This window comes from Xiphophorus hellerii, chromosome 23 (genome assembly GCF_003331165.1).
Source record: "Xiphophorus hellerii strain 12219 chromosome 23, Xiphophorus_hellerii-4.1, whole genome shotgun sequence".
NCBI classification, from domain to species: Eukaryota; Metazoa; Chordata; class Actinopteri; order Cyprinodontiformes; family Poeciliidae; genus Xiphophorus; species Xiphophorus hellerii.
The window spans coordinates 754,078-779,592 of record NC_045694.1 but is presented as its reverse complement, the minus strand read 5'-3'; the positions used below and the strand labels follow the sequence as shown (position 1 = coordinate 779,592).

Here is a 25,515-nt window from a genome sequence, read left to right as displayed (position 1 = left end):
GCCAAAAAGAGCAATTACATGATGTAAAAATATTCAAGGCTTTTATTTTGAAATTTTTGTTAATCTTCATTTCAAAGGGCCAAACTAATACCATGTGTAACAGTGCTTTGGATGAAAAAGTCAAATAAAGCCAAAAAGAGCAATTACGTCATGTAAAAATATTCAAGGCTTTTATTTTGAAATTTGCAGGATGCTTCATTTCAAAGGGCCAAACTAATACCATGTGTAACAGTGCTTTGGATGAAAAAGTCAAATAAAGCCAAAAAGAGCAATTACGTCATGTAAAAATATTCAAGGCTTTTATTTTAAAATTTTCAGTATGCTTCATTTCAAAGGGCCAAACTAATCCCATGTGTAACAGTGCTTTGGATGAAAAAGTCATACAAAGCCAAAAACAGCAATTACATGATGTAAAAATATTCAAGGCTTTTATTTTGAAATTATTATTATGCTCCATTTTAAAGTTCCAAACTAATACCATGTGTAACAGTGCTTTGGATGAAAAAGTCAAATAAAGCCAAAAAGAGCAATTACATGATGTAAAAATATTCAAGGCTTTTATTTTGAAATTTTCAGTATGCTTCATTTTAAAGTTCCAAACTAATCCCATGTGTAACAGTGCTTTGGATGAAAAAGTCATATAAAGCCAAAAAGAGCAATTACATGATGTAAAAATATTCAAGGCTTTTATTTTGAAATTTTCAGTATGCTTCATTTTAAAGTTCTGAACTAATACCATGTGTAACAGTGCTTTGGATGAAAAAGTCAAATAAAGCCAAAAAGAGCAATTATGTCATGTAAAAATATTCAAGGCTTTTATTTTAAAATTTTCAGTATGCTTCATTTCAAAGGGCCAAACTAATCCCATGTGTAACAGTGCTTTGGATGAAAAAGTCATACAAAGCCAAAAACAGCAATTACATGATGTAAAAATATTCAAGGCTTTTATTTTGAAATTATTATTATGCTCCATTTTAAAGTTCCAAACTAATACCATGTGTAACAGTGCTTTGGATGAAAAAGTCAAATAAAGCCAAAAAGAGCAATTACATGATGTAAAAATATTCAAGGCTTTTATTTTGAAATTTTCAGTATGCTTCATTTTAAAGTTCCAAACTAATCCCATGTGTAACAGTGCTTTGGATGAAAAAGTCATATAAAGCCAAAAAGAGCAATTACATGATGTAAAAATATTCAAGGCTTTTATTTTGAAATTTTCAGTATGCTTCATTTTAAAGTTCTGAACTAATACCATGTGTAACAGTGCTTTGGATGAAAAAGTCAAATAAAGCCAAAAAGAGCAATTATGTCATGTAAAAATATTCAAGGCTTTTATTTTGAAATTTTTGTTAAGCCTCATTTTAAAGGGCCAAACTAATACCATGTGTAACAGTGCTTTGGATGAAAAAGTCAAATAAAGCCAAAAAAGAGCAATTACGTCATGTAAAAATATTCAGGGCTTTTATTGTGAAATTTTCAATATGCTTAATTTTAAAGTGTAAAACTAATCCCATGTGTAACAGTTACTGAGTTAAATCAGTTATATACAGCCCAAAGCAGCAATTAGTTGTAAAGGCCAGTTCAGTCCTGATCTGTTTCAACTGAGTATTCCACTATAGATAGAACTACAGTGATGCGTATTCGTAGTCCTAACCAGCAGCCAATAGCCTCTTGAGTTCCGTTGCTATGGCAAATAATGGTCTCAGCAGGTGTGAGCTCTGAGCTCTGAGCTCTCAAACACACAAGTGTGTTTGAGCAAACACACTTTACTGAAAAAAAGCATTGGAAACAAATCCTTCTTGTTCGGGAACCGTAATACATATTGGAAAAGCGTTTTAAGCGTATGACAGTTCAATGTGTCTTCTGCGATAGTCCCGAGATTCATATCTGTACCTCACTCAGAGCATTTACAGTGATGAGAGAAAGAAATGTTGTGCCCAGATATGAACCGAGATGGGCTGTCACTCTAATTTGAAGAAAAATGAGAAACTTTGGGTCGCTTAGAGGCAAATTGTGGACAAACCGTAACTGGTATCGACGAGCCGTCTTCACTTTCGAAGAGATCACAGACGTATCTACAAAATGAAATTTGAATGGCATTTCTAGGTGAATTTGTGACGACACAGAAAATCCTCAAAAATAGGGTATTTCTAGGATTTTTCCCATTGACTTATAATGGGGTTTTTTTCGTAGTTTTTTGCGAATTATGTCGCCACGTTAAGCCCAAATCCCACCAGAAGTAATAGCTGGAATGGCGTGAATTTTCTGCAGGTTTTGATACCTCATTTGTAGGTGTGCACCAAGCGGTATGAGCCGCATTAACGGTTACGGAAGAAAAATAAAGAAGAACTAGAAAAACAAAATTTCTGAAGAAATTTAGCCGGGGCCTGCCAAGGCGCGCCCGTCGGGCTTGGGCCCGGCGTCGTCACGCCACAAATCGGCGTCGACGCCAAAGAACGCCGCGACGTAACCAGTGGCACGCGGAGAACCGCAAGAACGTTAAGCGAGGCGGACGTGCACCATTCAGTACGATTGAAAATGTTGTCAAGGCTTTTATTTTGGAAGTTTTGTTAAACTTCATTTCAAAGGGCCAAACTAATCCCATGCGTAATAGTCCTTGGGTTAAAATAGTTATATAATGCTCAAAACACAAGTAGCTGATGTAAAAATATTCAAGGCTTTTATTTTGAAATTTTCAGTATGCTCCATTGTAAAGTTCCGAACTAATCCCATGTGTAACAGTGCTTTGGATGAAAAAGTCATATACGGCCAAAAAAAGCAATTACGTCATGTAAAATATTCAAGGCTTTTATTTTGAAATTTTCAGTATGCTTAATTTTAAAGTTCCAAACTAATCCCATGTGTAACAGTGCTTTGGATGAAAAAGTCACATAAAGCCACAAACAGCAATTACGTCATGTAAAAATATTCAAGGCTTTTATTTTAAAATTATTATTATGCTCCATTTTAAAGTTCCAAACTAATACCATGTGTAACAGTGCTTTGGATGAAAAAGTCAAATAAAGCCAAAAAGAGCAATTACATGATGTAAAAATATTCAAGGCTTTTATTTTGAAATTTTCAGTATGCTTCATTTTAAAGTTCCAAACTAATCCCATGTGTAACAGTGCTTTGGATGAAAAAGTCATATAAAGCCAAAAAGAGCAATTACATGATGTAAAAATATTCAAGGCTTTTATTTTGAAATTTTCAGTATGCTTCATTTTAAAGTTCCGAACTAATCCCATGTGTAACAGTGCTTTGGATGAAAAAGTCAAATAAAGCCAAAAAAGAGCAATTACGTCATGTAAAAATATTCAGGGCTTTTATTTTGAAATTTTTGTTAAGCCTCATTTTAAAGGGCCAAACTAATACCATGTGTAACAGTGCTTTGGATGAAAAAGTCAAATAAAGCCAAAAAAGAGCAATTACGTCATGTAAAAATATTCAGGGCTTTTATTGTGAAATTTTCAATATGCTTAATTTTAAAGTGTAAAACTAATCCCATGTGTAACAGTTACTGAGTTAAATCAGTTATATACAGCCCAAAGCAGCAATTAGTTGTAAAGGCCAGTTCAGTCCTGATCTGTTTCAACTGAGTATTCCACTATAGATAGAACTACAGTGATGCGTATTCGTAGTCCTAACCAGCAGCCAATAGCCTCTTGAGTTCCGTTGCTATGGTAAATAATGGTCTCAGCAGGTGTGAGCTCTGAGCTCTGAGGTCTCAAACACACAAGTGTGTTTGAGCAAACACACTTTACTGAAAAAAAGCATTGGAAACAAATCCTTCTTGTTCGGGAACCGTAATACATATTCGAAAAGCGTTTTAAGCGTATGACAGTTCAATGTGTCTTCTGCGATAGTCCCGAGATTCATATCTGTACCTCACTCAGAACATTTACAGTGATGAGAGAAAGAAATGTTGTGCCCAGATATGAACCGAGATGGGCTGTCACTCTAATTTGAAGAAAAATGAGAAACTTTGGGTCGCTTAGAGGCAAATTGTGGACAAACCGTAACTGGTATCGACGAGCCGTCTTCACTTTCGAAGAGATCACAGACGTATCTACAAAATGAAATTTGAATGGCATTTCTAGGTGAATTTGTGACGACACAGAAAATCTTCAAAAATAGGGTATTTCTAGGATTTTTCCCATTGACTTATAATGGGGTTTTTTTCGTAGTTTTTTGCGAATTATGTCGCCACGTTAAGCCCAAATCCCACCAAAAGTAATAGCTGGAATGGCGTGAATTTTCTGCACGTTTTGATACCTCATTTGTAGGTGTGCACCCAGCAGTATGAGCCGCATTAACGGTTACGGAAGAAAAATAAAGAAGAACTAGAAAATTTCGGAAGAAATTTAGCCGGGGCCTGCCAAGGCGCGCCCGTCGGGCTCGGGCCCGGCGTCGTCACGCCACAAATCGGCGTCGACGCTAAAGGACGCCGCAACATAATCAATGGCACGCGGAGAACCGCAAGAACGTTAAGCAAGGCGGACGTGCACCATTCGGTACGATTTAAAATTTTTGTCAAGGCTTTTATTTTGGAAGTTTTGTTAAACTTCATTTCAAAGGGCCAACCTAATCCCATGAATAACAGTCATTGGATAAAATCAGTTATATAGTGCTCAAAACAGCAATAATCTCATGTAAGAATTCTCAAGGCTTTTATTTTGAAATTTTCAGTATGCTCCATTTTAAAGTTCTGAACGAATCCCATGTGTAACAGTGCTTTGGATAAAAAAGTCACATAAAGCCAAAAAGCGCAATTACCTGATGTAAAAATATGCAAGGCTTTTATTTTGAAATTATTATTATGCTCCATTTTAAAGTTCCGAACTAATCCCATGTGTAACAGTGCTTTGGATGAAAAAGTCATATACGGCCAAAAAGAGCAATTACATGACGTAAAAATATTCAAGGCTTTTATTTTGAAATTATTATTATGCTCCATTTTAAAGTTCCTAACAAATCCCATGTGTAACAGTGCTTTGGATGAAAAAGTCATATACGGCCAAAAAGAGCAATTACATGACGTAAAAATATTCAAGGCTTTTATTTTGAAATTTTCAGTATGCTTCATTTCAGAGGGCCAAACTATTCCATTGTGTAACAGTGCTTTGGATAAAAAAGTCACATAAAGCCAAAAAGCGCAATTACCTGATGTAAAAATATTCAAGGCTTTTATTTTGAAATTATTATTATGCTCCATTTTAAAGTTCCGAACTAATCCCATGTGTAACAGTGCTTTGGATGAAAAAGTCATATAAAGCCAAAAAGAGCAATTACATGATGTAAAAATATTCAAAGCTTTTATTTTGAAATTTTTGTTAAGCTTCATTTCAAAGGGCCAAACTAATACCATGTGTAACAGTGCTTTGGATGAAAAAGTCAAATAAAGCCAAAAACAGCAATTACCTGATGTAAAAATATTCAAGGCTTTTATTTTGAAATTATTATTATGCTCCATTTTAAAGTTCCGAACTAATCCCATGTGTAACAGTGCTTTGGATGAAAAAGTCATATAAAGCCAAAAAGAGCAATTACATGATGTAAAAATATTCAAAGCTTTTATTTTGAAATTTTTGTTAAGCTTCATTTCAAAGGGCCAAACTAATACCATGTGTAACAGTGCTTTGGATGAAAAAGTCAAATAAAGCCAAAAACAGCAATTACCTGATGTAAAAATATTCAAGGCTTTTATTTTGAAATTATTATTATGCTTAATTTTAAAGTTCCAAACTAATACCATGTGTAACAGTTCCTGAGTTAAATCAGTTATATACAGCCCATAGCAGCAAATAGTTCTAAAGGCCAGTTCAGTCCTGATCTGTTTCAACTGAGGGTTCCACTATAGATAGAACTACAATGATGCGTATCTGTAGTCCAAACCAGCAGCCAATAGCCTCTTGAGATCCGTTGCTATGGCAAATAATGGTCTCAGCAGGGTGTGAGCTCTGAGCTCTGAGCTGTCAAACACACAATTGTGTGTTTGAGCAAACACATTTTACTGAAAAGAAGCATTGGAAACAAATCCTTCCTGTTCGGGAACCGTAATACATATTCGAAAAGCGTTTGGAGCGTATGACAGGCCTATGTGTCTTCTGCGATAGTCCCGAGATTCATATCTGTACCTCACTCAGAACATTTACAGTGATGAGAGAAAGAAATGTTGTGCCCAGATCTGAAATTCTATTCAAATACATGGGAGAGAGCCTCAGACAGCCTCAGAAAATCCTGTCGCATGACTTTGCTCTGAAGCACCGTGACAGAAAACCGTACGGTCTAGATAAATTTCGAAAACATTTTACCGGAGCAGACAGGCGTATCAATGTCAGGACCGATTTTGATACTAATCGTGCGATATTTGTGGGCGTGATGGCGATTTCAAAAATGATTTGGGTTGAAAAAGTTGTCTTCATCTCTCACTCTAATCAGCGAGAGAAGCACTGTAATTTTCGGAAAAATGAGAAACTTTGGGTCGCTTAGAGGCAAATTGTGGACAAACCGTAACTGGTATCGACGAGCCGTCTTCACTTTCGAAGAGATCACAGACGTATCTACAAAATGAAATTTGAATGGCATTTCTAGGTGAATTTGTGACGACACAGAAAATCCTCAAAAATAGGGTATTTCCAGGATTTTTCCCATTGACTTATAATGGGGTTTTTTTCGTAGTTTTTTGCGAATTATGTCGCCACGTTAACCCCAAATCCCACCAAAAATAATAGCTCCAATGGCGTGAATTTTCTGCACGTTTTGATACCTCATTTGTAGGTGTGCACCCAGCGGTATGAGCCGCATTAACGGTGACGGAAGAAAAATAAAGAACTAGAAAATTTCGGAAGAAATTTAGCCGGGGCCTGCCAAGGCGTGCCCGTCGGTTTGGGCCCGGCGTTGTCATGCTACAAATTAGCATCGATGCTAAAGAACGCTGCAACGTAATCAATAGCATGTGGAGAATCACAAGAACGTTAAGTAAGGTGGACGTGCACCATTCAGTATGATTTAAAATTTTGTCAAAGCTTTTATTTTGGAAGTTTTGTTAAACTTCATTTCAAAGGGCCAAACTAATCCCATGCGTAATAGTCGTTGGGTTAAAATAGTTATATAATGCTCAAAACACAAGTAGTTGATGTAAAAATATTCAAGGCTTTTATTTTGAAATGTTTGTTAAACTTCATTTCAAAGCGCCAAACTAATCCCATGTTTATCAGTGCTTTGGATAAAAAAATCACATAATGCCCAAAAGAGCAAATACCTGATGTAAAATCGTCAAGGCTTTTAATTTGAAATTTTCAGTATGCCTCATTTCAAAGGGCCAAACTAATACCATGTGTAACAGTGCTTTGGATGAAAAAGTCAAATAAAGCCAAAAAGAGCAATTACATGATGTAAAAATATTCAAGGCTTTTATTTTGAAATTTTTGGTAAGCTTAATTTCAAAGGGCCAAACTAATACCATGTGTAACAGTCATTGGATGAGAAAGTCAAATAAAGCCAAAAAGAGCAATTACGTCATGTAAAAATATGCAAGGCTTTTATTTTGAAATTTTCAGTATGCTTCATTTCAAAGGGCCAAACTAATCCCATGAATCCCAATCTAATCCCAACCTAATCCCATGAATAACAGTCATTGGATAAAATCAGTTATATAATGCTCAAAACACAAGTAGTTGATGTAAAAATATGAAAGGCTTTTATTTTGAAATTATTATTATGCTTCATTTTAAAGTTCCAAACTAATCCCATGTGTAACAGTTACTGAGTTAAATCAGTTATATACAGCCCATAGCAGCAATTACTTCTAAAGGCCAGTTCAGTCCTGATCTGTTTCAACTGAGGGTTCCACTATAGATAGAACTACAGTGATGCGTATTTGTAGTCCGAATCACCAGCCAATAGCCTCTTGAGTTCCGTTGCTATGTTAAATAAGTTTCACACCAAGGTGTGAACTGTTAGTGAAAGAGCCTGAGACAGCCTAGAAAATCCTGTCGCATGACTTTGCTCTGAAGCACCGTGACAGAAAACCGTACGGTCTAGATAAATTTCGAAAACATTTTACCGGAGCAGACATGCGTATCAACGTGAGGACCGATTTTGATACCAATCGTGCGATATTTGTGGGCGTGATGGCGATTTCAAAATTATTTTGGGGTGAAAAAGGTCTCTTGATTTCTCACTCTAATCAGCGAGAGACGCACTCTAATTTTAGGAAAAATGAGAAACTTTGGGTCGCTTAGAGGCAAATTATGGACAAACCGTAACTGGTATCGACGAGCCGTCTTCACTTTCGAAGAGATCACAGACGTATCTACAAAATGAAATTTGAATGGCATTTCTACGTGAATTCGTGACGACACAGAAAATCCTCAAAAATAGGGTATTTCTAGGATTTTTCCCATTGACTTATAATGGGGTTTTTTTCGTAGTTTTTTGCGAATTATGTCGCCACGTTAAGCCCAAATCCCACCAAAAGTAATAGCTCCAATGGCGTGAATTTTCTGCACGTTTTGATACCTCATTTGTAGGTGTGCACGCAGCGGTATGAGCCGCATTAACGGTTACGGAAGAAAAATAAAGATTAAAGAGACGCTTTTCTCCGACAATAGTAATAGGTTCCTGCCATTGCTTTGCATGGCAGGCCCCAATTATAATAAAGAGACGCTTGTTGGGTGTAGAGTAATAGGTTCCTGCCATTGCTTTGCATGGCAGGCCCCAATAATATTAAAGAGACACTTTGTTGGGTGTAGAGTAATAGGTTCCTGCCATTGCTTTGCATGGCAGGCCCCAATAATAATATTAAAGAGACACTTTGTTGGGTGTAGAGTAATAGGTTCCTGCCATTGCTTTGCATGGCAGGCCCCAATAATATTAAAGAGACACTTTGTTGGGTGTAGAGTAATAGGTTCCTGCCATTGCTTTGCATGGCAGGCCCCAATAATATTAAAGAGACACTTTGTTGGGTGTAGAGTAATAGGTTCCTGCCATTGCTTTGCATGGCAGGCCCCAATAAAGAGACGCTTGTTGGGTGTAGAGTAATAGGTTCCTGCCATTGCTTTGCATGGCAGGCCCCAATTAAAGAGACGCTTCTCTCCGACAATAGTAATAGGTTCCTGCCATTGCTTTGCATGGCAGGCCCCAACAAGATGAACAGGAAGAACAAGATGAACAGGAAGAACAAGAAGAACAAGATGAACAGGAAGAACAAGAAGAACAAGATGAACAGGAAGAACAGGAAGAACAAGAAGAACAAGAAGAACAAGATGAACAGGAAGAACAAGATGAACAGGAAGAACAAGATGAACAGGAAGAACAAGAAGAACAAGATGAACAGGAAGAACAGGAAGAACAGGAAGAACAAGAAGAACAAGATGAACAAGAAGAACAAGATGAACAGGAAAAAACCAGACTGTGCTGCTCAGAGACTAAGGAACAAAACCCCAACGATCCAGAGAACCCAACAGGATCAGAACCTGGTTCTGTTCCCTCGTGCTCCAGCTCAGCGCTGCGCCCCCTGCTGGGCGGCTTCCTGCCACTCAATTAGCTTTAAGCAAACCAGTAAACATGAAGACAAAAGATTCAATTAGACAGTAAAACATATTGATTGCTTATAATAATGATGTTTCTTTTATTTACTGATATTTGTACATTGTGGAGTTGTTGCTCTTGTTTCGTCCAGCAGGGGGCGCTGCAGCCTCCCTCTTCCAGACAATCCTCTGCTGCTGCTGCCAGTTTTTCACCAGGAAAACAATAAAAACCTGAAGTTTCTCTGCTCTGTCGACATTAAAACTCATTTTCTACACATTTCATATAATAACAGAGGCATTAAATTATTAGTTTATTTTAAGGCAAGATACTGAGATTCTTTACTCATTATTTTGAGAAAGAAAGTCTAAACATTCAAACGTCTTGATAAAGAACCTTAAAATAAGATGTCCAAAGTGATGCACAGGAGGCAGAAAAGAAATTTAAAGAAATAAAGTTAGAAATGAACACAAAAATAGAAAACAGAATATGCACTGAAATGACTCACTTTGTGTTAAAGGCCAGGTGTTAGAATATGTTCTCATCTTAACTTATCTTTGAGTTATTTTGTGTTATGTGTTCATGTTTTCTAATTTACTTTGAAAGGTACAGTGGCAAGTTCTGTATCCTGTCACTTTCTGTTTATGTGCATGTTATACTGCTGTTGTCCACTGGGGGCAGTGAGAGCGAGTTCTTGTGTATAGGCAGCACTGTTCTAACCAATGGAAGTGAAGAAGTTTATAACCTGAACGTCAGCAATAAAGCAACACAGCTATCTAACGAAAAGAAGTGTTTCATTGCAAATATGAGTACAAGAAAACGCAACACCAGGAAATAAAAACGGGAATTTAAAGGAGGTTTTAAGACAGCAATTATCCATGTTTCCATCCAACTGTCATGCAGATTTTTAAAGCATCATAAAAATAGTAATAAAAAGAAAAAGTGAATTAGTCATGTTTCCATCTGCTGGCTTGGAGCGAAGGGTCAGGGTTTTAAAGGTCGGTAATCGGCGATCGGCCAGAAAACTGGTGCGAGTGAATTCACAGCACTGACCCATGAAACATGATGGAGCAGTAAGACGAAACTTTAAGGTGCAACTGTGACTTTATCTTGACCAAGATCTCATGTAAATATTCCAGAAACATTTCCAGAAGACTTAGAATATTTGTTTTTTTTTTTTTAAGAATATTAAAAAAATGCTATGACAGAAATTTCACAAGCCGATGTTTTATCCTCAATAAACCAATAATATTGGTTTGATACTAACTGTCAACGCAAGTTTAAAAAATATATAATATGTTGAAGTGCAGCGGAATTTGGTGTTTGGGTTGAGTTAAAACAAAAAAGCGACCCGCACATCAACTCTGACGGACCAGGAGAGCAGATGCTGAAATCAGCTAATCAGACGATCACTTATTAATCAGCGCAAAATAAACACCAGGCCTGAAAACACAAACACACTGGATGTTTTTTGAGTGGGAATCGTTTGCGTGTTTGTTGCTGTGGAATCCAGGTAGGTAAAGTGGCGCAGTTGTCAGTTACCATGGCAACGAGTCTACGTGTAGCGCAGCTGACACGCAGAGAGAAAACAGCGGTTTTTAGTTTCCTTTAACGGTTTTCAGGGTTATTTTTCCTATTCTGATGCGCATAGCACCGAAGTAACAACATCTCCAGATTTCATTTTCTGAACGGGGTCGCAAATAAACGAATCGGCTTTCCTCATCAGCACATTCTCGAAATTTCCGCACGGAAACAATAACACGGTATCAGCTGATGAATGCTGTACAGGTAAAAGTTTTCCTACTTTTCCTAAAACTGAAGTAGAGTCTTATTTTTGCTCATGTTCACTCTGCCATCTGGGTTGCGGTTGGTGATCAGCTCCCAGGTTAACGGGGTCAGCCAGGAAGCTGCCTGTCTGCGCCACCTGTCGTTTTGCAGGTGAAACTGCTTTCTGCTGAGGTGTGACCGTAATACTTTTGCTCGTACCTGAGCCTGAAGTTGCATCGGTTCGTGTCGCACCAAAAAACGAAATAGGGATCTGCTCTCCGCTGAATCCGCTGCTAATGACCGGTAGATGCTCCGCTCGGTTTGGTTTCATCGCAGTCACGACGTCTTATTTATATATTTTTTTCTGCATGCTTTACAAAGCGCTTCTCTGTCACCTGGTCATCGAGCCAAAGTCGTGAAAACTTATATTTTCTCATGGTGACTCACTAGTCTCAACACGTTAAGCGCTTGTAACACTGCGCATGCGCACAGCAGATGTGACAGCGGAACCAATCGAGTCTACCAACGTCAGCTCAGGTCCTGGGAGTAGATATAATTTTTAATATAGATTTTATAGTTAAACGAACTTAAAACAAAAAGTTAGCATCAATGTAAAATTCTAAATATATTGAAGAGGTCATGAAAAATTTACTACCAAGTCAAATTCTATTTGTTACCTTTTACTGACCTTAATTTGAGCTAATTTAATTTACTACCGCAGCAGTGGTAGCTAGTAGCAGCATTAGCTAATATCAGTGGTAGCTAGTAGCAGTGGTAGCTAGTAGCAGCAGTAGCTAGTAGCAGAGGTGGCTAGTAGCAGCAATAGCTAATATCAGTGGTAGCTAGTAGCAGCATTAGCTAATATTAGTGGTAGCTAGTAGCAGCAGTAGCTAGTAGCAGAGGTGGCTAGTAGCAGCAATAGCTAATATCAGTGGTAGGTAGTAGCAGCAGTAGCTAGTAGCAGCGGTAGCTAGTAGCAGTGGTAGCTAGTAGCAGTGATAGCTAGTAGCAGCATTAGCTAATATTAGTGGTAGCTAGTAGCAGTGGTAGCTAGTAGCAGCTGTAGCTAGTAGCAGTGGTAGCTAATATCAGTGGTAACTAGTAGCAGCGGTAGCTAGTAGCAGCGGTAGCAAGTAGCAGAGGTAGCTAGTAGCAGTGGTAGCTAGTAGCAGCGATAGCTAGTAGCAGCGGTAGCGAGTAGCAGCATTAGCTAATATCAGTGGTAGCTAGTAGCAGCGGTAGCTAGTAGCAGCGGTAACTAATATTAGTGGTAGGTAGCAGCAGCGGTAGCTAGTAGCAGTGGTAGCTAATATCAGTGGTAACTAGTAGCAGCGGTAGCAAGTAGCAGCGGTGGCTAGTAGCAGCAATAGCTAATATCAGTGGTAGCTAGCAGCAGCGGTAGCTAGTAGCAGTGGTAGCTAATATCAGTGGTAACTAGTAGCAGCGGTAACAAGTAGCAGAGGTAGCTAGTAGCAGTGGTAGCTAGTAGCAGCGGTAACAAGTAGCAGAGATAGCTAGTAGCAGTGGTAGCTAGTAGCAGCGGTAACAAGTAGCAGAGGTAGCTAGTAGCAGTGGTAGCTAGTAGCAGCGGTAACAAGTAGCAGAGGTAGCTAGTAGCAGCGGTAGCTAGTAGCAGCGGTAACAAGTAGCAGAGATAGCTAGTAGCAGCGGTAGCTAGCAGCAGCGGTAGCTAGTAGCAGCGGTAGCAAGTAGCTGAGGTAGCTATCACTTATTAATAATGACAAATTAAACATCAAGCCTGTGGCGGCCTGAATGTTCTGCTAGCAGCCTGTGTAAAGCCGCCGTGTTTTAGGCGATAACATTCGTAACCAAACCCAAAGCGGCGGTGAACTCACCGATGAATCCGAGCTGGGAGAACTCCAGGATCATCCACTCCTCCGACGGCTGCTGCAGCGCAAAGTTCTTCATGGTGGTGAAGTAGTTCGGACGCGCCACGATGTCATCCTCCAACTAAAAACAGAGACAGACCACAGGAGTTTAAAAACTCAGAGTGAGATCTCCCGTTTAACAGAACCAGTCTGGCAGCATGAAGCAGGTCTATAAAAGCGATCCATCAGTCTAGAAAGGGCTGCAAAGAGTCTCAGTGAGGGTCCTGGACTGGCCTAGTCAAAGTCTGGAGCGTTAATGCTGGAAAACCTTCCTATGTGTCTGAAATAAATCAGCAGAGAGGGTCAAAGTTCATCCACAGGGAGGTCAAACACTCAGAACGACTCGATGGGGGAAACGGACAGCTGGGAACACTTTTCAGGATGATTTGGTGGATTTCTGATCTGGGCTTTTATTTTGAAGAGTCCCAGCAGGTGGTCCCAGTTCCAGGCTGGAAAACATTCATTAGTGCCAGTAATTATTTCCCAATAATTAACTCCATCGGCTGCACAGTGGCGCAGTTGGTAGCACTGTTGCCCTGGGTTCGAATCCTGGCCGGGGTCTTTCGGCATAGAGTTTGCATGTTCTCCCTGTGCATGCGTGGGTTCTCTCTGGGTACTCCAGCTTCCTCCCACAGTCCAAAAACTGACTGTTAGGTTAATTGGTCTCTTTCTCTAAATTCTCCCTAGGTGTGTGTGTGTGTGTGTGCATGGTTGTTTGTCCTGTATGTCTCTGTGTTGCCCTGCGACAGACTGGCGACCTGTCCAGGGTGACCCCGCCTCTCGCCCGGAACGTAGCTGGAGGGGCACCAGCAACCCTCCCGACCCCATTAGGGACTAAGGGTGAACAGAAAATGGATGGATGGATAGATTAACTCCATCACTGATACAATCAATAATCATCAATAACTGACTGCATTCATGACCTTTATTTTGAAGGTCTGGGCCGTTCTGATCTGGATCAATAATTAAATCAATAAAATAAATGCTGGAGTTGATCTAAAACAGAGTCAGCTGATTTCCACAGCCTGAGCGGCTCCAGACGCCTCTGAATGGAAACTTTTACTTTCTTTGTTTCATATTAATGTCACTTTGATCTGAAACATTAAAGTTAAAATTAATAAATCAGTGGCATCATAACTTAAAACCAGATCAATAATTTCCATTTTCATAATTTATCGTGTTTTTAAATCATTTTTCTGGATGACAAAAGTGTTTGGTCTCAACGAAACCTTTTTATTTATTTGTTGTTTCTGTTTTGTTACGATTTCATTACAATTTGAAGTTTATTGATCGTTCAGTTTGTTACTGAGACAAACGATTCATTATCAGAGTTTACCTGGACGTAGTACGTTCCTTTGGTCTGAGCGTACATCATCAGGAAGCAGTAGTCCAGGTTCTGCTTCGTCCTCCACCTGAGGAGGAGCAGAAAGAGGAAGAGAAGGAAGAGGAGGAAGAAGAGGAGGAGGAAGAGGAGGAGGAAGAGGAGGAGGAAGAGGAGGAGGCTGGTTAGTCACCAGTTCAGGTGCAGCAGCTGATGTGAGTGGAGCTGCTGTTCGACACGCACAGATGCAAATCCAGCGCCAGAAGACCAGAAGGCAACCTGTGGTTGCTCTGTGGTTGCTCCGTGGTTGCTCTGGTTGCTCTGGTTGCTCTATGGTTGCTCTGTGGTTGCTCTCTGGTTGCTCTGGTTGCTCTATGGTTGCTCTCTGGTTGCTCTGGTTGCTCTGTGTTTGCTCTATGGTTGCTCTGTGGTTGCTCTATGGTTGCTCTGTGGTTGCTCTCTGGTTGCTCCGTGGTTGCTCTCTGGTTGCTCTATGGTTGCTCTCTGGTTGCTCTGGTTGCTCTGTGTTTGCTCTATGGTTGCTCTGTGGTTGCTCTGTGTTTGCTCTATGGTTGCTCTCTGGTTGCTCCGTGGTTGCTCTCTGGTTGCTCCGTGGTTGCTCTCTGGTTGCTCTGGTTGCTCCGTGGTTGCTCTCTGGTTGCTCTGGTTGCTCCATGGTTGCTCTCTGGTTGCTCTGTGTTTGCTCTATGGTTGCTCTGGTTGCTCTGGTTGCTCTGGTTGCCAGCTGATGCAGGCTCCGCGAGGCGCCTGCAGGTTTGCCTGAAGCTTTTCCAGCGAAACGCTTCCAGGCGTTTTGAGGAAACCAGCGCCGCTGCCCAGACTGCAGCTTCCTGCACAAAGCCGAGGATTCAGCGGCGCTTTGACTGAATCTGCTGCCAGACAGGAAATTTGAATTTACAGAGCAAACATGGAGGCTTCCTGCCTGCGGGGGGCGCTAACGTCTGTCAGCTGTCGAAGCAGCAGCTTCATTCACATTCAGTTCATTTCATGAAAAACTAAAAGGAAACATAGAAAACTTAGAATATCTGCCCCAAATTCACATAAAATCAAAGTCGCTGTCCGGCTCAGAACATTGTTAGCGACATATTTCACAACCAAACCAATTATTAAACTCCAACTCACTTCATCATGATCATTTTCACACGTATCTTAAATTCAGAAGGAGTTTTAACTCAGAGTTCATCTTTCCGTCGTCGCCGTTCTCAGGCTACAGTTTTTAAAGTTCACTTCCTTTCAATCTGTATTTATTTTTCTCTTTAAATTTGTTTCAATCTTGTTTAGTAAATGTTTTTTCTGTGCTTTGTGCATGAATTTTAAATGTTGTACTTGGTTTCAATAAGTCTGACTATAAATATTGGCTCTATTTTGTGAAATAAAAATGTAATCTATAAATGTTTTACTTCAACACATCATGTTAGATATGAACAGTCAGTGAATTATTCTAGATATTTATGTTTAGTAATTCCTTTAGTTCATTTAGAGCAGCAGAGGTTTTGGACATTTTAGCTTTCATTTGGTTAATATTAGATTTTCTTCTGTTTGTATCTTCAACATGTAACAGTGCATCAGCACAAAATATTGTTTTACAAATATTCAAGGATGATCTGTTACCATATGAGCATATTTTAATTTTTCTAACACCAGCTGATCCTCCAGAAGGTTCAGTGCTGAACTCATGTTTTCTGAACTCTGACCTTTGAACCCCAGAGGCAGAAAAGCAACAGCTAAACTCAAAGGATGAAACCAGAAACTTTCAGCTGCAGGAAACACAAAGCAGACTCTTCAGAGTCGACGTTTCATGTGATCCACCAGAAATAGACTCAGATCGCCGCTGCGTTCTCTATAAAGGCTTTACAGCCGCAGTCGGTTTATCTCCCACTGAGGCCTAAACACAATCTGGAGACGTTTTATTGGGAAGCAGTAAAGTTAACAGGAGCGGCTCTTCATTTCAGAGTCAGCAGCTTCTGCAGCAAGAGCAGCTTCTGCAGCAAGGAGAGCAGCTTCTGCAGCAAGAGCAGCTTCTGCAGCAAGGAGAGCAGCTTCTGCAGCAAGGAGAGCAGCTTCTGCAGCAAGGAGAGCAGCTTCTGCAGCAAGGAGAGCAGCTTCTGCAGCAAGGTGCCGCGGCGCTACAGAGGCTCAGCGTGTGAAAGCAGCCGGGGGGTCCGACCAGAGGTTCTTCACATGAGGGGGAACCGGGTCCGACTCGCTGCCAGGAGGTTCTGATAGAAAAGATCTCAGGAAACCAGACCAAGCTGATTTCTGCTGGCACTGCAGATTCTACCTGCATCCATATATATAACTGGACTGGACAGCGGCTATCAGCTGCTATAGCTAGCCTGTTAGCCACTATAGCTAGCCAATAGAAATCAAATAATATTTCTATAATAGCTAGCCTGTCAGCTGCTATTGATGCGCACCTTCATGTCTGATGAGTAGAATATGTTTCCTCCCTAAATATAAATCTATAAGATGTTTCTCTCAAAATGCAATAAAAGACTAAACAAATTTCTCTTTTATACTGGACAACTTAATTTACATAACTGTCGCTGTAGGAGACATAGTTTGTTAAATACTTTATGTTTGTTAATCCTACTTTATAACCGTTTTGAATATTGCGACATTCTAACGAGGCGATTAGTCCAGTTTTGGTCATTAGCAGCTGCAGTGTGCCACAATAAATAAAAAACAAGACAAAAAACAGGTGAAGAACAAATCAAAACCACTCGTATTCTTCTCTTTTATCGCGCTCTGTCGGCTTTACTCCACATGCAAACCCGTTGCCATGGCAACCAGCTCAAACAACAAAAAACTACAAAAAAACACAGACAATTTCCAGAAAAAGAACAGAACATTCGGTCCGTTACAGTTTTATGTTTACAGTCTTGATGTTTGCTTGTTGATTATTAATAAGCTGTTGCTATGCGGTCTGTAGTCAAAGATAACAGCTATGATTTTTAAGAGAAAAAACATTTCTAAGTTACTTTTTCATCATGTTATTGATACGTTTATAAATGTCACTGTTTCAAACTAAACATTCAGTTTTACTGATGACCTGTCAAAGTTACACAACTGAACAGAAACACCGAATTCTGCAGCTCATCTACAGGTTGAGCTTTTCAAAGTCAAGCTAGCATAGCACACTGAGTCGCTATCCTTTTAAATTACACCTGTGTTGTCTGACTGTCAGTAACATGTATGCCTGGTGCCTGTGTCCTGGTGCCGGGCCATGGACCGGTGTTCGGGTTCTGGTGGAATGTTCTGGTACTGACCGGACCCGCTCCTTTGGGTCGCCGAAGGACTCTCTGAGTTTGGAGAAGTCTGGGTAGAAGTGGAGCGACGGAGAGACGACCTCCAGGAGGCCGGACTGGATCTCAGTCGGGAAACTAGGAGGAGAGACACAAACAGAACCGGAACCGGTCGGTGAGGAAACAGGACGTTCTGGGTCCGTTACTGCGGCAATGGCCCCCCGACACGAGGCGGTACTCACAGGCGCTTCAGGCTCTCGGCTACACCGCTGGCGTACTGCTGGTCGGCCTGAGGGACACAGAGAGACAGAGGTCAAAGGTCAGAGGGGTCAATGGTTACAGCATAGATTGACACCTGACCTCTCAGCACCAATCTGACTCACATCACCATGGCAACAAGGACTGAACCTCTAAGCCGCTGCAGACGCGACTTAGCATATGAATGGGAATCAGACCATCAGATCCGTTCCCCTGTGGTTCTGACCCGTTCCCCTGTGGTTCTGACCCGTTCCTCTCTGGTTCTGACCTGTTCCCCTGTGGTCCCTGTGGTCTCCGGTTTTTCTGCCTTTAGTTTTGATAGTCTTTGTGATTTCATCTCTGAAGATTTTCTGTTATAAATGTTGAGCTCTCCGGCTAACGCTAACAGCTGATATTACCTCTGCGGTTTGCCTCCATTTGCTTCATTTGCATGCGTTTTACTTCCAGCTCATTATTTGCAGCTTCACCGGTTTGGTTTCTTCTTTTCTCTGTTTATTTCTATTTCAGATTTTGTTGATTTTTTTCCAGCGTCTCACTTATTATTTCTGTGTCTGATTTTGTTGTAAATTTCTGTCCTGTTTTCCAAATTAAGTCCTACAGTTTGCCATCTCTGTAAGGACTCCTGGTGTTGCTGTTTTACTTTCTGACAGGTATGACTGGTAACCGTGGCAACGAGGTATTATTTTTTACAACTGGCATCTCTTAATATCTGAACTTTCACCCCAAATCGCAGAATATTTAAAAATTAGACTTCATGAATGTAGAAAGAGAGAAAGGATCTGATCCCCTACTCCAACGTCTTTCTAATCATAAAGACCGATGGAGATTTAAAGAGGAAAAGCAAAAGCAAAGGAGGTGGATTAGCAGAGCTAGCTAACAGGTGTCCACAGGTGTAACAGCTGTTACAGACAACAGAGAATATTATGTCTGTTGTCTGGATAATGAACTGTTAGCATGTTAGCATCAAGCTGTCAGCAACAGTCTTTAGTCAGAGGCCTCTTCAGATTCACGGCTACACTGACTGCTACTGGAGATCTTTCTCTCCACAGCATCATCATCCACAGTAACTCCTTTAAGAGACTTGGATGATCTTAGTTGTGACATTTAATTTAATTTTGGGATAACGTGTTTTTGAGTTGAATTGAATGTTTGTCTTTCTCTTGTTCTGTATGTTTTATTATAGTTTTTCCCATATTTTGGTCATTTTGCTGTCACTCCTCTTCTGAGCTAAGTTAATCTGTTCATGTCAGGCTGACTGTTCCTCGCTCCTTCGTGTGAATTTATTCTGGTTTTTCTGCCTTATCTCCTGCATCGGTTTGTCGTCTCGCTGCATCTCTTGGTGGTGAGATTATGTCTGGTTCTGCTTGTGTCGCATTGTGATGGTCCGACTCTCTGCAGCTGTTTTGGTCCTGCACACATGTGGCGAACTGAGATCATCTTGTTTCCCAGCCTGAAAACACATCAACCCCCTCATTCACACCCAAACACACACATCCTGATTCCTCAGTGATGTCACAGCTCAGCCTCCCATCCTGGCCAATCACAGCTCAAGCTGAGATCCTTTGTTTAATGGCAAAGGTCGCATTGCGGTCACATGCGAGTTTCCAGCAGCGGAGCGGGCTTGCGGTTTGGTTCGGCGTCCTGTAGGTGCCAGCCGGGTGGAGCTTAGCTCGCCATGTTAACGAGGAACAGACGGAGTCAGAAATCATCAAACTGTTCACCTTCTGCTCTGCAAACATTTCTCGGCTTTCGGTGAAAACATTCCCTCGTTTGAGCAGAAAACTGTTCTTCATCAGGCATTTTCCAGGGTGGAACGATTTCTGGGGCAACAACAAGAAAGTGATGGAGGGTTTAAGGAGGCTTTCAGACATCCATGAAATGGGAACTCCAGAAAATAAAAACAACATTAAAACTGAGAAATTAAAACCATGCAAACATAGACAGAAAAATAATCAAACAAAGACTGCAGAGGAAACATCATGTCTAATATTAACCCACTGACGTCAGCTCATAACTAAAGAAACAAAGCGAAACTGAAGAACTATAAAGCAAAAAGCTAATTAGGAAAGAAATCTTTTTCTCTAGTTATAGAGGAAAAAGATCTGCCAATGCAATGTACTCATTGCATAAACCTTAAATAAACCTCCTATATTTTGCTGAAAAGTTACTTATAGGTTCATTTTGTTTCATTTCAGGTGTTGAGATATTTTCACAAGAAACTAAACAAAAACACTGGAGAGGATTTTGTGTTTAACAGTTACCAGCTTCTGAACATATGTAATTAAAAAGTTTAATAGAGCAAATTCTTATAAAACCAGACAGAAAAACCCCAGGAAAAGCATTTCTCTCTAAAAATTCATTTCATTGTGTAAAAAAAAATCTTCTGCAGTATTTTTTAAAGGAGGGGGAATTTTGAGGTTGGCCTAAAATCAGAAAAAAACCCAATAAAAACAAAACCTGTAGGTTCTGTGATATAAATATTAACAAATAAAAGCAAAACAACTCCTGTCTTTGTTTACATAAACATAAATACATTTATAGAAATATATGGTAATAAAATGGATTTATTCTTATTTATATATATATATTTTAATTATTCAACACATTATATAATAAAATTAATAAATAATAAATTCATAATGAAATCAGTTAATATTCAGTATTTCAGTTGTTTTAGTGAAATAAAACAGAATCTGGGTTGAACTCATTGTTCAGACGTTGTGAACCATGAACATGAGCATGAGTCTGAGTGAAACCAGAACCTGCAGTGATTTAAATGATAAAATTGGTCCAAATAACAACTGAAAACCAAACATGAGACTGAAAGAAGTAAATTTCAGTTCAGTTTATTTGTAGAGAGAAACTAAGACAGGAAGGAAGCAATGTGAAATCACTGAAACCTTCTGTCTTCCCAGATCTGGGAAAACTCTCAACTCAGTTTCTACAGCGGATCAGAACAGGTCCGGACCCAGAAACATCTGGATGAATGAGGGGAACATCAGGCAGATCCAGAAGAAGCAGCAGGTTCTCTACTAAAACTAAAGGCTCTGAACGATGAAACAGAATCACAACATGGCTGCTTCCTCCGCCTGCAGCAGCTGGAAGCTGCATGAAGCAGAGTCAATGACATTATCACTGTGTGTGTGTGTGTGTGTGCGTGTGTGTGTGTAATTGACCATCAGGATGAAAGTGTATTGATGCGTGTGTTTCTTCACATTATTTGTAAAGGCCACTGGTTTAGCTAATGAGCACACACAAGCACGCACACGTTCTTGTATTTGTGAGTTTTTGAGAACCACCAATAAACCCACCTTTTTAAGGCCACTCTTTGTAGACATGGTCACGGTCTTAAATAGGGTAGAAACACAAGAACACACAGACACACATTGTGGTGTTTCTCTTTGTCACATTAACATCCATTTATCTCCTAGCGGCTCTCAGCAGCCTTATCACCATTTTCAGCATTTATGAGGCAGTTTGTGGTATTTTAATCTGAAAGCACCAGTGGAGGTAAACAGGAAATGCATGTAAATAACAACTTTCTGCTGATCAGATGTTCTTTCTGAAGCTTTCTACCTGACAGATCAGCCATGAATAATAAACTCTGCAGCTTCACTTTTCAGTGATCAGACGTAGATTCGGCAGCTTTCAGGGCTTTCTCCATGTTTAAGTCCAAACAGAAGCTGAAGCTTCCTGCCAGGCCTCACATTTGATCAGGAGTGAAAATACCTCCATCATTTTGACAACAAGACCGAAGCTACAGCAGATCTGCTGCTGCCTCTACAACAGGTGTCCAAACTTATTGACATGTGGGCCAAATCAGAGTCAGAAGTTCTCACAGGCCAAAAGAATTAAAAATAAAACATAAATCAAGCAAATAAAGTCGCCCAATTTTATAGGAAAGGTATGTGATCAATCCAAGACTTGAAAATGATTTTTGCACATATGCTAAATTAAAAGAAAGAACGATAGTGTTTCAGATTCACTTGGACTTGATTAAACAAATTTATTCTCAGTTATAAAAACAGGATTATGGTTGGTTCTTTCTAAACACTTTAACAGATTTAAAGAAGCTAGTTTGGGTGCAGCAAAGTCTCAGCATAAACATGGTTCTACTTATTATAAAAGGTTGGTCATAAAAAGATGAATACACAGCAAAAACACAAAATCTTGCCAAGTATTTTAAGTATAGTTTCTAATGCAAATATATCAGTACATTTGAAATAAGACAAAGCTAACTTAAAAGTAACTTTTTAGCAAGATATCTGTTTTAAGATTCAGGATTCAAAATTACTTTATCGATCCCTACAGGAAGATTATTTTGTCCAAACAGCACACAAAAAATAAAAAATATAAACATAGTACAAAACACAATGAAAGCAAATACTGGAAGTATCAAATGTGCACTATAAGAGGAACAGTTAATAATTCTTGAATATTGATAAAAAGTTCTGCGATGGAGTGGCGACCTGTCCAGGTGACCCCGCCTCTCGTCCCCTGACAGCTGGAGGCACCAGCACCAACCTGACCCCAATGGGACCAGGCTGGAAGAAAATGGATGGATGAGAAAAGTTCTAGTTCCACTTATAACAAGACATTTTTCTCATGCTATTAAAGCAAAAATCTTAGAGCCTTTTATTGATATTAAAGACTTATTGACCTAAAACAAGCTTGTTTTAGGTAGCTGTCTAGTTTCAAGAGATATTTGCTCTTGAAACTAGACGTAAATACTTGGTAAGATTTTGTGTTTTGCAGTGTTGGAGTGCATCTTTACTCACTGTAAAGAGGAGATCTTTGATCAGTAAACGTATCAAAGACACTCATGTCCAAAGACAGGAGCACAACCATAGACAGAGACAATAACTCTGATAACAGAGTTATTGTCTCTGGCCAGTTCTGGACACCTGGAGCAGCGACCTAATCTCCAGCTTCCAGCCGCCAGCCGGGTTTTGCTTCAGCCAAACGCTGAGCTTAAATGTCTGAGCATAAATAAAACTCCCACTGGTCAGAGCAGCCATGTTTCTCTACAACATGGCTGACACACACACACACACGTTTTGCGTGTGGGGACTTTCCATTGACTTTCATTCATTTCTACAGCCTAAACCTGTAGAAATGGTTTACCCTAACCCTAACCCACACACACACACACACACACACCCACACACACAAACACAGACCTCTGCGATGAGGACGACGATGACGCAGTCATCCTTCTCCGCTGGGCTGAGCTCCGACATCAGAGAGCTGAGAGTGTCCGTCAGGTAGGAGTGGACCTCCCTCTTCACGCTGGGGACGCCCATCACTATGGAGACTGGAGACACAAGAACCATCAGCAACTGGGAACAGAGTGGTCTGGAATGGACTGAACTGGTCTGAGCTGGTCTGGACCGGTATTAACAAAGAAGTACAATATACTACTTCGCTCATTTGAATGATTATTCCTAGCAGGGTTGGACCATAAATCCATTTTACTGATGAAGTGAATTTTTGGTTTATGACAGGGGTGTCAAACTCAAATACACAGTGGGCCAAAATTTTAAATTGAACAAAGCCGCGGGCCCAGGTTGAACAAATGAATCTTTTAATATGGACCCAAACAAGTTTTGATTTAACAATAAATATTGAACAAGCAAGGCTTATATAACTTAAAAGTGCAGGCGTGCATAATTGAGTTGCTAAAAATAATAAAACATATAAATGGCATATTAAATAAAATTTAAATAAAAATTGAAAGCCTCCTTTCTGAGGTAAATGTCAAAATTAGCTTCGTACACAGGCTAATAAATTTGAAAATAAAATAACAACTATGAATAAATCATTAAATAAACTATGAATAAACCATTCAGGCCTTGGAGTAACAAGAAAAGGTGCATAGAAAACTTATTTATTGCTCATTTTCCGACACACTGATCTACTCTGATGCAGCCAAGTCAGATATCTGGCATCTTTTCTTGGATGCCAGTTCATCAATGTCGGGGCTCAGAGTTTGAGCTGAGGAAACCTTCATTATCGAACAAAGGTGTTCGTCAGTCAGGCGTCTCCTGTGAGACGTTTTCGTCATCTTCACTGAGGAGAAAAGTTGCTCACATACAGGAAATATGTAAACAGATATTCTGTCTCCCACCTGTCCAGAAAAGTTCTATTTTCTGTCTTTCTTTTTGCCATGTTTTGGTAGGGTAACACAGTGACAGCTGTAGTTTGAGGTCGCAGTGCGGTTTGGGGGAGAGGCCCGGGGATGCGGGGTGCGCCGGGGCTTTCAACCGAAGGACTGCGCAAGAAGACGGATCACCACCTTCCTAATACATCCATGTCCGCTACCATAAGTGCTACAGACACAGAGGAGGAGGCGTGTCTGCCTCTGTCCTGATTGACGCGCCAAAAAACAGCAGAGCATTATGGGATTTGTAGTATAAGCGGTGAATGCGGCGTCACAGCGTTGCCAATGTATAATACTGGCGGGCCGGCTCTAATATTAATTTCAAATAGCCTTGCGGGCCAAATATAATTACACTGCAGGCCAAATTTGGCCCGCGGGCCAGAGTTTGACACCTATGGTTTATGACATTGTAATTTTTTCCCACCATTATCTATCATTTGTAACTGATTTCTTATAAAAGAAAGCAAGAAAAAAATATTTAAATTGAAAATTAGATCTGGTATAAAAACATCAGATATTTTATTTTTAAACCATGTGGCCCAGCCCTAATTCCTAGTTTCTATTTTAAGATATTCATGAGGGTGAGCAGTACCTCTGTTCCAGAGAACATAAAAAAGTTAAGTAATTAAATTAAAAATCTTCAGAATGTGCCAATTTTTATCTGACTAATTGATTGTCAGAAAAATAGATTCCTAAAATAGTTGTCAGTTGCAGTCCTACATTAAAGCCCAAACTTGGGGAAAGGGCTACTGGGGAGATAATATTGGTACTGTAAAAGAACTATGAACACATCAGATTGAACCATAAGGTTCTCATAATCCACAGCGTCCTCAGAACCATGAATTTTTCCAGCTGTCCTCATGAACACTGGTAGACAAGAATACCAGAACCATGAAACATGGCTTCTGTTCTGTTTAGATTGACCTTCATTTAATTCAATATGCATCTGGAGAAACACTGAGTGCACTCTGTTTTGGTCTTTAATGGTTTTACATGAAAATCTGATTTATCTGACTCTGTCTTTTACACACACACACCCCCACACACACACGCCCACACCCACCCAGACACACACACACACAGATAAGCATTTATAGTGATCTTCCTCAGTATCTCTTCCTGGTTCTTATCTCTGTCCTGCACTGAATTATCAAACACTTCCAGGGCAACAAACCACTATCGCTCCATCATAAATACATTTCACTACACTTAGCCGTACACACACACACACACACACGTTTGTGCAGCTATCTTTGTGGTGACTTTCCATTGACTTTCATTCATTTCTACAGCCTAAACCTTACCCTTATCCTATCCTAACCC

The 25,515-nt window shown here is 39.9% G+C and overlaps 1 protein-coding gene across 3 annotated transcripts in view; it reads right to left on the bottom strand.

Moving 5' to 3' along the window:
- LOC116714596 (alpha-1,3-mannosyl-glycoprotein 4-beta-N-acetylglucosaminyltransferase B) overlaps nt 1-25,515 on the bottom strand; it is a 776,799-nt gene that overhangs the window by 41,974 nt on the left and 709,310 nt on the right. For all 3 annotated transcript variants that reach the window (XR_004338082.1, XM_032555272.1, XM_032555271.1), the window contains exons 4-8: nt 23,213-23,346; nt 18,017-18,063; nt 17,799-17,912; nt 14,524-14,599; nt 13,155-13,269 (exon numbers count right to left, since the gene is read on the bottom strand). Coding sequence is in view for 2 of the 3 variants with exons in the window: in XM_032555272.1 (XP_032411163.1) it covers nt 13,155-13,269; nt 14,524-14,599; nt 17,799-17,912; nt 18,017-18,063; nt 23,213-23,346 (486 nt within the window). In the remaining variant the exon portion in view is untranslated. The remainder of the gene's footprint in view (nt 1-13,154; nt 13,270-14,523; nt 14,600-17,798; nt 17,913-18,016; nt 18,064-23,212; nt 23,347-25,515) is intronic.